The sequence below is a fragment of the Lindgomyces ingoldianus genome (assembly GCF_010093535.1).
Source record: "Lindgomyces ingoldianus strain ATCC 200398 unplaced genomic scaffold BDR25scaffold_43, whole genome shotgun sequence".
In the NCBI taxonomy this organism is placed as follows: domain Eukaryota; kingdom Fungi; phylum Ascomycota; class Dothideomycetes; order Pleosporales; family Lindgomycetaceae; genus Lindgomyces; species Lindgomyces ingoldianus.
The window spans coordinates 384,573-396,047 of NW_022985204.1; the positions used below are offsets into that span (position 1 = coordinate 384,573).

The following is an 11,475-nucleotide window of genomic DNA, read 5'->3' on the forward strand; positions in this document are numbered from 1 at the left end:
CGGAGATATACCCAAAGCCTAGAAAGATATCTAACGGTTTAATGTAGGACCCTCTGTATCATGATCTGCCTGTCAATGGCAGGGGGACCCCTAGCACCGAGGGGTACTGACAGTGCGGACAAATCGATAGCACTGAGGGGAAAATTGGCATTCGTAAGACTCCTAATGTGTCCTGTAGAAGTAATTACATGATCCATGATTAGGCGCCTGGTTCTACCTATTCAGACACCTAATTGGTCACTCCCAAAGTTACTATCGGCCGCGAGTATGGAGAGTCGGCACGTACATAGCATCGCTACATCGCCTACCTCGCGAGACCATCGAAAACATACTTTCTATAGCCGACAAGCGTATAAAAACTCCATGCGAATATCTAAAGTATGTTAGGTTGGTACTTGTGATGGGTAAGTGCGAGTAAGGCTTGATATTGAAGCATACACACTTGCGGCAAGTGGTGGTTGACGAGGAAGGCGTGAGAAATAATGAAGATGATGAAGAGGACGATTTGAATTCTTGCTTAAGACGTCCTGTGCCCTAATCTCGGTCAGCATTTGGGTGCTGGAATGGTGGTTCTGCTTAGATGTTGACTATCTCGATGTTCATTTTCTCCCATTTCTCATGCCTCCAGCAGTGGATGCTTGCATCTCATCATGTCGGACAGGAATATCCAAATGAAAATCTCTCCGGACCGTGACAAACAAACCCATCCGAATCCTACCCAAGCACAGATGTACACAAATCACAATATGGAGAGTCAAAAGATCTTGCCAACAAGATGAACCTTTACTGAGCCCTTACTGAACCATTCCCTTGGGCTTCAGCTTAATAACCAAATCATCACCCTTAACTGGCCCTACAATCCCAATCCCCGGCTTCGCCTCGTCCATCCTAGGAAACTTCTGCTTCACATTCCCATCCATCTTCAGCTCGACGTCGAACCGACAAAGCAAGAAAGCTATGGCCATGAAGATCTCCTGCTTTGCGAGAAACCGTCCGGGGAAGTATGTCACCCCTCCGCCAAAGGGCCTAAAGCTTGGATTCTGCGGGAGTTTTTCGTCATCTAAGAAACGACTGATGTCGAACTTGTCAGCGTCTTCACCGAATGTAGAGACGTTACGATGGAGTTGATGGTAGGGGATCAGAAGACGATTTCCCGCGCGGAGGACGTATGGTCCTAATTGTGTGTCGGATGTAACGACGCGGGCTGAAGCTGAGGAGTTGGTGAGGCGAAGGGCTTCATACCAGAGTGCTGTAAGGTACGGTGTATGAGTTTGGAGAGAAGGGATATCGAGCTTGCCGTCTGAGCGGAAGACGGCGCGGAGTTCGGCCGTTACTGTTGCTGTGAGATCTTCGTCCTGGAGTAGGAATGCAAGCATCCAGAAAAGAAGCTTGTAGGCATTCGTATTGATGACCCAGTAGATTGCTGAGATTAGCTTAGCAATGTCCCGTGTGGATATGTCCAGTCCCCGCATCTCGAACTCTTGCATTTCCGTGAACCAATTTGCGCCAGGCCGTTGTTCCTTTGGCAGGTCGAGGTACGTCTCGATGGCCTTGATAAGGTTGTATTTCTGCTCTTCCATGTCCTGGGACAAGATCCGTGGAAGCCGGTACATGAGTTTCCAGCTCACTGCATCAAACGCCAGGAAGTTGTCGAGGAGGTTAGGACTCAACCCGATGAGCGCACTTCCAAAGAAAGACTGGGTAGCTGCCTGAAGCAACACATCTTCGCACCAGTGAAGCAAAGAGATCTCCCTGTACTCGCCAGCGTCAGCCAGGAGGAACTTCGGAGAGCTCAAACACTCCCAGCGTACAGCTCCATTGATGTAATCTAGCGTTATGCGTCCTAACTCCGCCAGTTTCTCACCTGGAAACAACTGCCTCCGGAAGTGTTCCATCGTTAAATGCGCTAAGGACTTATGGCGTGGGTTCGAATTGATCAACTGGAAGTCCTCTCCAGGTTTCTGAAAGACCCTCACCAGTGCCCACGGCGACACGTCGAACCCACGCATAACATCTTGGGTAAAGATGTCCATGCTAAGAGTTGACGAGTTTCGACAAGTGGTAGTGACGTCCTGTGGCGCAGTGATGATATACAAGCGCTTTCCGGCCAAAGTGATACTGAACGGCTTGCGGTCGTCGTGGAAGTAGTTCCGGCAGTCCGTCAGGACTTTAGTGGGGTTGCGTATGTAAGACACAGCGTGTCCCAGGAAGGGGGTCCAGTATGGCACTTCCCTAGGTTCTTGGGGATGAAGCTTTGGGAGGAGGGTAAACCGGACCAGACGCCACACAAGAAGAGCTGCAATGTAAACTGAAATGGTAAGACTTGCTGAATGATACATGCTAATAGATGACAATGCCGTGGCGAGGAAACCCATAGTGGTTTTTGTGGTATTGGAGAACATCTACCTGGAAAGGCAAGCAAAAGGGTAGTGCATTGGAGCCCCGAATAAGGTAAGGAATGGAGTAAGATTGAGAAAAAGCTATAGAAAAACCATATCTGCGTGCTCATAGTTGCGCCAAAATGCACCAGTGATGGCCTGTACCCTGCTGGCTTGACTTGACGAATATGGTTCATCAGGAGTGGAGCAGTTAAAGGGAAAGGAAAATAGTGAAATCAACTGAGAGGGCCTGGGTGACTCAGATGAGGGAGATGCGCTGGAATGCGAGGGATACAGGGAAAGTGTAAGTTTGGCATGGCGCTGAGCACTGACAATGACATGAAAGAGGGTGAGTATAGAGAACATCACTGTCAGCTCAGCTAGAACGGATGGTGAGCATCACAGTTCGGCGTATTAAATGTTCACAGGAAGAGATGTTGCAGCTGGCTGTCAGTCAGGTATGGAGAATACCTAGGTATGGATATGAGGTGAGGCGACAACAGACATTTTGGACTGAGGACACCATTCCTGTTTCGTATGCCAAGAGTCTTGGCAACGGACCTCATCCCAACGTCAATCGATCCTCCTCGCTCTGAAACCACCATTACGAGTGCCAGATCCTGCAATAAAACCTTTGATAATCCTACTAACGCCCACGCGGTCAGAGACTGAACTGATATCGCAGCACAACCTGAGATGCAGGAATCTGAGTCCCTAACTCTCGGGGACGGTCGAACCCTCTCCTTCGCCGTCTACGGCGCTCCGGCTTCGGATACGACAGTCCTTTATTTCCACGCATTCCCGTCCTCAAGATTGGAGGGACGATTATGGCACGCAGCCGCTAAATCGCTTAACGTTCGTTTTGTCGTGCCTGACCGTCCAGGGATGGGGAACTCAACATTCCAACCCTCGCGAACCATTCTCGACTGGCCCAAAGACACCATCACCCTTGTCGACCATCTAGGAATCGAGAGGTTTTACGTCATGGGATTAAGTGGAGGCGGCCCATATACACTGGCATGTCTGTATGGCATACCGAAGGAACGCCTGGCTGGAGCCTCTGTCATCGGAGGGTTGTATCCCATAACCCTTGGAACGGCAGGCATGATGATGGCTTCGAGGATAATGCTCTGGGTAGCTCCGTGGATGACCGGGCTTTTTGGAACTTTGATGGATTATACAATGGGGAAGGCAGCGCGAAACAAGGATCCCAAGGTCTTCGAGGATCTTGTGATGAAGGAGATGCGATCAAGACCCGAAGTAGATCAGCAAAGTATTAAAGATGAAAACATCAAGCATGATTTCATTGAGTCAACAAGAGAGGGAGTTAGACAAGGCTCTCAAGGGGCGGCGTGGGAAGCAAGACTTTTTGGAAGCCCATGGGGCTTTGAATTGACCCAACTCCACTCCGAAGTGCCATTGACGCTGTGGCATGGTAATTTGGATATCAACAGCCCATCTGCCATGGTCACGAAAGCGAAGGAGATGCTTCCCGGCGCGACGTTGCGGTTGGAAGAGGGCGAGGGGCATGTAAGTCTCGCGTTTAAGTTCCGGGAAGATATTCTTAGAGAGCTCCTAGGACGGTAGGCGTCGTGTCCTCTCTTTCCCCATATTCTCTCTCCCTCTAGTAGCTTCATGTCTCTCTCTTTATTTTAGGCGCTTATCGCCCTATTCTAATTAGGATCTTTCACTTCATTCCACCCCACATATGTATTGCGGTGACTATTTGGTGGTGGCTTCCGTTCCACAACATCTCTCATACAGGTGATTGAGTGTGTCCGAGTGAGGCGGTGTGGCTGGAGAGGATTTTGATATCTCTACAAGCCCGTGATCGGTAAACGGAAGATATGAGAACAGCTCCAGGTAACAAACTCCCCCACCCGCCACAACCTACGTTGGCCAACATCGAGTTTCAGCCTCACACCGAACGACTGAACAGCCTTGCTCCACAACATGCAATTAGCTCAACGGCTTTCCAACTTATCAATTTCTACCGATATGTTCACAGACATCAAACTGCTCACCTTGGCAACTACTCATCTTCACGTCCTGGGCAGCGATCGGAACAGATCCCGGCCACTCTTCGTGCCAAATCCTATCCCGTGAGCCATTATTATATTGACTGCCCTATGCCACGAACTCCCGCCCAATCTGTCTCACGGACCTAATGATGGTAGAAGACTGTCTTGATCCCCTTTAGGTTGACGACACCTCCAGCGCTTACAATGTTATTCGTGCTTAAGCCCAAGAGGCCTCAGACACTGCCTAACTTACCCAATCGGGGTGCAAGTCCAAATGCACTAAGCTTCGCCTTTCAAACCCCAACCTTTTTGTCCTACGGGTCTGCTGTCTATAATCGTGTCAACTGCTTTGCTACTGAAGTTCACAGCAACGACGAAGCGATCCTCTAACAGTGCTTCGATAGCCGCTCCCACCAGCAGCTTAACGCTAAATAAGGCTGCAGGATCAGCATTGGGGGGATTAAGCGAACCTATCTCATAGCTTCCATCTAGTATCACGACTTCTGCGGCCTGTCCGACATCATTCTCCAAGACTCTCGAGATTGGTTCGAAGATTTCTACGACAAGTGGGAAGCCGTCGCCAGGGAAATGACCGTGAAGATAGACAACTTCAAGAAGAAGTGCTGGGATTGGTTTAGCTCCAAAGTCGTACCCCTAATCAAGCACGCCCTAAAAGTTGTAATTGATCGCGAGGAAGCCGCATATGAGTATTCAGAGACGGAGAAGTTTTGGAACGAGGTGTGCATGGTCTATGCCAACGTTCTCCAGGCTGGAGAATAAATCTACAAGGTGGGAAAACTCGCCCATAGTACTTCCTAGACTCTGAAAACCTTAAGAACCTCCATCGCTGCAATGAACGCATTGCACCAAGAAATGTATCTTTATAAGCTCGCCATAGGTTCTTCTCCGATCTTCCGTATAATAATGACTATTAGGGATTAGCTATATAGTTTTTAAGTTTCACATATTTCCTGCTTTCGTGCACTTTCCACTCCTACTCAATATATCATTTCCATCTTAGCGTCCGATGAAAGTCTTCAAATCTGGAGACAGCCATGGTCCACGCCTGTGATACAGAGTCGTTTCATCCTAGCCTCGCCAACTTATATGAACACCAGGCACTGGTATTATATCTTCTGTCCGCTAATCATCTCTCGTGTTCCCTATCCTTCCTCCTGAGATATCGGCGCTTTCCCCAGCACATAGGCTAGAGAATGAGCGGTTGCCTTTCTCGGTGCCCGAAATTTGAGTGAGATTCTTCTACGAAGGTGTCCGTAGTTCTTGTCCATAGATCATTCCTCCACTCAATTATCCGCCTCAAATCCCAAATTTGCCTTCAATTTAGTTCTCAAGCTCTTATCCCCCACGCCTTGACTTCGCAAACCAGCAGTGGTACAAACAGCTCGCCCAAAGACTCGAGAATAGAAATTTACTAAAGGGGCTAGAGCTCCAGTCCAGATATTACACCCATCTGGAGTATTATAGCAGCGTGTGGTTGATTACGAGGGGTGGGGGTTTAACCAGGGCATCTGAGGATTTTAGCGAGCCAAATAATCCAATCAGTCCATACCAACTCTACCCCCATCCCAATTCCTGCACAGTGCGATTTAGGGCATCATGCTCAGCGAAATAGTGGCAATGGAGATCGTCCCCCCGGCCACCAACACCAGCAAAGGAATTGACAAAGCCTTCTTCGATTCTAGGAAACAATGTCTGTTAGCTTCGACGTACGAAAGGAGAACTCGTGTGGCGTCCATGTGTCTGCTACGCCCCCCAACAGCCTAAAATGCGTTCCCCTCACCACGCTACAGAAATGCGACTTCGCCACCATCGTAGCCGAAAACCCCGTCCATATCACCCTCCTTGCGTGCAGGAAGACCAATTGGTACTGAGTGGTGAAATCTAAATCCTAGGTGGGGGATGGGCGGGCACAGCTGCGAGAGGCGTGACGAGCTCGACAATTAGGACCGCGAAGAAGCAAATCCCACAGGAGAACAACTCGTTAACTTTGCACGCTTATATGCAGGGGAATTTCTACTTGCTCTATAACTTCGCGGATGTAACACCCTAGAGGGACGCCACGAGCTGCCCTAGAACTGTGGAATTTCGTCGCAGGGCTAGTTCTTCGATGCGAACACTACGCTCACGTGGGTTGCTTTTGAGGTCGCATTTATCCATCTGGATTTAGACGGGGTATATTTATCCCAGTGCGAATTCCATAAGGTGTACTAACAAGACGTCAGGACAGGGTGGGCCAACAAGGCGCAGTACAGTATTCACTGTACAGACAACATTACTAATATAAAGAAAGTTTTTTATATTATAAAAAATTAGAATAAAAGCTAAGTAATAATAAAAAGTAAGTAATTATTAAGCATATACTTAAGCTATATACATAAGAATTTTTCTCTTAGCTAGCAGTTATAGCTAATATAGCTAATTCTTTACATGCTAAGTATAATTTAGGCTATATTAGTATAAACTAGCTTAGTATGTTTATAAAGCGTTATCTAAAGCTTAAAGTAAAGTTTTAAGTATAAGTATAATTAGTAAATATCTAGCCTTGTCAGATTGAAGCACTGTTTCTAGGCTTCCTGAGATGAATGATGGGTTTGGATATGATGTATGGGATGATTGATTGATTGTATTGATTTATCGATCCTTTTTCTGCTCTACTCGTGTTGCTTGGCTACGGCGGACTGTTAGCTGGTGAAGGGAAAAAACTAATTGCTAATTTAAAAATTCTTTACCCTACACATAATTATAGCCTTTAGCTACTTACAACTTTATAATTATTTTATACACGTTTATACATGTTAATTTTATAATGCCTAGTAAGTGTCTTCTAAATAGTTACATTGTACAAGTGCTTACTAATATAGTGGCAATGTAGAAGAACGTTCTAAGATTAACCTTAAACTATACTAACTTTATCTACTTAAGCTTTTCTATAAAGGTGTTATATACACGCAGATAGCTACTTACTTTTTTAAAAAGTTTTAAGTCTATGTTACTTCTTATATAATTAAGTAGTAGTTTTAAATATAAAATATAAAGTAACACTTTTTTACTAAAGTTAAAAATAAAGTTAAAAATTAAATTTAGGTGCTATTCTTTAAAGTTAGGCTTAAAGATTTAGATATGCTTTATATACTACATAATAAAAGCTTCTAAATTAGAAAATATACACTTATATAACTTTAATTTAAGCTTAGATTACATAAAAAAGTGTAAAGTGTTAAATAAAGCTAGTAAGTAAATAAGCTTATATAACAACTTATTAGTTAAAAGCTAAAAAAAGGTGTTATTAATAAGTATAAGTAAAGGTATCTTTATACACACTTTTATTAACATAGCTATATTATTATATAAGACTAGTTATTTTACATCTATTATATAATAAACTATAAGGTAGTAGAGCGCTGCAAGCGCAACCTGCAGCAACACTATAGGGAGTATATTGTTTCTAGCCTAAACTTTATCTAGTTTATTAATAGCTATAGTAAGCTAAAACTATACAGCATAAAAATCTATGCATGTATTAATGCGTACTTATAATATATTATATAGATTTATGTTAGAATCTCTACCTACACTACTATTAGCTGCTTTTGCTAGTTTCTTAAGACACTTAAAAAAACAGAGTAGTAACTATGTTTTATATAATTTAATTAAAAAATAGAGATAGTTATGCTAGTAAATGCTTATTACTAGCTTTAAAAGTTTATAAAGCCTAAGCTTTTATTTAATTAGTACTACTTTTATAGCATAAGTATATTAAATTAGTAAATTAAAGCTTAGTAGTAGTAACTTTTAAAAGGCCTTTTTTTTTATTAGTAAGTTAGTATTTTATATAATACTTATTACTTTATTTTACTTTAAGTAGGATTACTTTTACTACTTTTAAACCTAAAGCTTTTTTTTAAAAAATAGCTTAGCTAATTAGCTTACTATCTATACTATATATATTTTTATACTTTATAAGAAACTATATAGCTTTATATAACTATAGAACACACATTTAATTTAAAGGCAGAAGAACTGTTTAAACAGCATAGTTAAGAAGCCTTTTATGCTTTATTACTATTTTAGAGCCTATGTCTAGAACTAGGCTTTTTTATTTAATGCTAATTAGCTTTATATAACTAAAAAAAGAGTTAATAGTTAGAATATAAATGCCTACCTCCTATAAGATACACTTTAGTAGTGTAATAGGGTACTAGATTTGCTTAGATTTAACAGCGTAGCTGCAGCTTACTCTAACTTTTAGGATTATATAACACTATATCTAGATGTTTATCTTTAGCTTTAAGTAAAAGCATAATACTATATCTAGAACAGTCTTTAGCCTATACTATCTCTACTTAAGTTACTTATTAAAGCATAGAATTAGTAAGTAAGGTTTTATATAATATGCTTAATATAAAAGTATCTAATTTAACTAAAGTAATTAAAACATAGTTTAAGATGTTAATCTTAAAACTAACTTTAGTAAGAAAATACTTATTAATCCTAATCTAGCTTAGTAGATTTATGTAGATGTAGTAACTAAGCCTTTATCTTTTTTATAGTATGTTTAAATTTTTTATAGTTTTTTTCTTAGTTCTTTTTTTAGTTCTTTTCTTTGTATAACATACAATCTATTGTTACTATAAGTGCCTAAAATAAGTTTTATCCTACTATAGAACAGTCTTATAGTAAGTAGTCTACTAAATATAAGTTTTATCTAGACTATAGCATTTAAATTTAACCTCTTACACCTACATAAATTATATAAGACAAAGAAGAGATAATCTGTCTAAAGAATATACTTAAAAGTATAAAAAAAAATGTTTATCTTTTTTATATAAGCTGCTTTACATACACTAGTAGAATTAGCATATTAGTAGTTAATCTAGTGTACATCTTTGCTTTCTGTTTAAAGCTATATAACAGCTAAGCTCTTTATTCTTATAATTCTCTACTTTGTATAATATAAGGTAATTAATAAGTGTAAGTAAATTAATAGTATTAAACAGCTATGTATATGTCACAATTATGCACAAGTAAGGTTATAGAGCTTCACAGAGGTCTAGTTTAATTACTACGTGAGGTATTATAGTAGGTACAAGATGTTGTGTGAGGAACAGGAAGGTTTAGAAGGAAATTAGTAATTAAATACTTAGCTTAGAAGTCTAAGCGCTTTAAGTATAAATTAAGCCTATTCTAGGTTTAGTTAGTGTTAAGGCAGTTTATGCTTAAGTTTATGTCTATATTATGTTATATTTATGTTAGACGTGCACTAATAATACTCTAGTACACATCTAATACAGTTATGTCTAGGATCTAGAGAGGATACTATAACAGTACCCCCCCCTTTATTAGAAAGAGAATTCTTTACATTAGTAGTTCTAGCATTAGGTTATCTTTGTTAGGGTACAGGTTTAGTTTAGATAAGTATTAGGCATAGAATTAAGTTACTACAGAGTTTTTTTATAGAGCTTTTGCAGGTTCCTATAACAGTTTATTATATCTAGTTTATTTTATAAGGTATTTATAGATACATTTCTTTTTATTAAACTAAATCTATTTAATGTCTTTTATAATATATTCTAGTTTATTATTTATAATAATAGGTTTAGGTAGTAGGTTTAGCTGTCTAGGTAGATAGTTAGATTTAAAGGCTGCTTAGCGCAGCAACAATACATAGAACACAGGGTGTATCTTTATGCTATTAGGTAGGATTAATTAGTAAGTGTATAATAAAACTATATAAGCTACTGTAAAGGGGCTAAGGTTTTTCTAATTAAGTTTTTTTAATTATTAGTTTATTTAGATATTTCTAGTGTCTAGCTAGACCTTCTTACTAGCTGCATATGTAGGGGTAGAGGTTTAAAATTAGTTTATGTACTCTTGTTAAAAAGCTTAAGCCTATGTAAGCTTTTTATAAATATATTTAGATATATTTTAGATTTTGTTAATAAGTTTATTTACATTTATTACTTATATAAATTAATAAGTTAGTTAGAGGGTATTTATAAGTAGTTTAAATCTTATTTAGGAGTAGTATTTATAGTTTACTAAGAATAGGGATACTTATGTTAATTTAGATGTTATGTTATTAGCTTTAAACTATGCTATAGCTAACTATTTTACTTAGTTATTCTACTAGTAGTTTATGTACACTTATAGAACTTATTTTATTATAGTGTTTATGTTCTTAGTTTAGCTGTTAGTCTCTAGGTAAAAAGCTATAAATAGATAAGAGATAATTTAGAGCTATTTACAGAGTTTGTCCTAGAAGGCTAAGACAAACTATGTACCTCTGTCTAATATAATTATGTTAGGCAGGCTATAGTAAACTTATACGTATTAGTAAAATAACTAGGCTATATTAGAGGCAGTTATAAAAGAACATAGTATTAAGTGTTAATACTTAGTTAAGTAATTAATAACTACTATAATATTTATGTACTCTTTAGATAAAGGTAGGTTTATAATAAAATTAATTAATATATTTTTTTAAGCTTATTTAAAGATTAAGAGCAGTTTAAGTAGGCTATTATACTTTTTTTAAAAGGCCTTTACTTTACAGCAAGTATAGCAACATAATATGTATTAGCGTACAGTATAGAACATGCAGGGCTAGTAGTACTCTCTCTATAGTAGGTTAAGAGTCTTTCCTCTGCCTAGGTGTCTTCTAACAGGCAAGTTATGTATAATTTAGAGTAGTTTAATTCTTAGTTTATTAAAATTAAAGATTATAAGTTAGTTATAGTAATATAGCTTACTATTTTAGTTTTTATAGTTAGCTAGTGTTACTTTTTTTAACTAACTAGCGCTGTTTTAAAGTAGGTTTAAGGTTTCTTAAATAAATTTATTATTTAGATACTTATTAGTAATAATTTAATTAATTCTCTAATTTATTTTATTTAGGTTAAGGTCTAAAAATAGCTTAAGTTAAAGTAAAGTTTAGTGTTAAGCCTTTTACACTTTTTTTTAAGTAGAGATGTTTTAACATTGCCTTATAAAAGCATCTAGTTTCCCTCTGTTTTAACTAAAATAATAAGTAATTTTAAAATTAAAACAGAATAAGT

General features: G+C 39.1%; 2 protein-coding genes across 2 annotated transcripts; one reads left to right on the plus strand and one right to left on the minus strand.

Annotated features, from left to right (window-relative positions):
• Positions 1-794: 794 nt before the first annotated feature.
• On the minus strand, positions 795-2,339 carry BDR25DRAFT_296405 (cytochrome P450; the record flags this gene model as incomplete). Its single annotated transcript, XM_033688919.1, has 1 exon — positions 795-2,339. One exon carries the CDS (start codon positions 2,337-2,339, stop codon positions 795-797), a length of 1,545 nt encoding a protein of 514 aa, XP_033541621.1.
• Positions 2,340-2,990: 651 nt separating this feature from the next.
• BDR25DRAFT_307086 (alpha/beta hydrolase fold domain-containing protein) lies at positions 2,991-4,047 on the plus strand. Its single transcript, XM_033690776.1, has one exon. The coding sequence runs from the start codon at positions 3,075-3,077 to the stop codon at positions 3,963-3,965; it is 891 nt and encodes a 296-aa protein (XP_033541622.1). The 5' UTR covers positions 2,991-3,074; the 3' UTR covers positions 3,966-4,047.
• Positions 4,048-11,475: the final 7,428 nt, after the last annotated feature.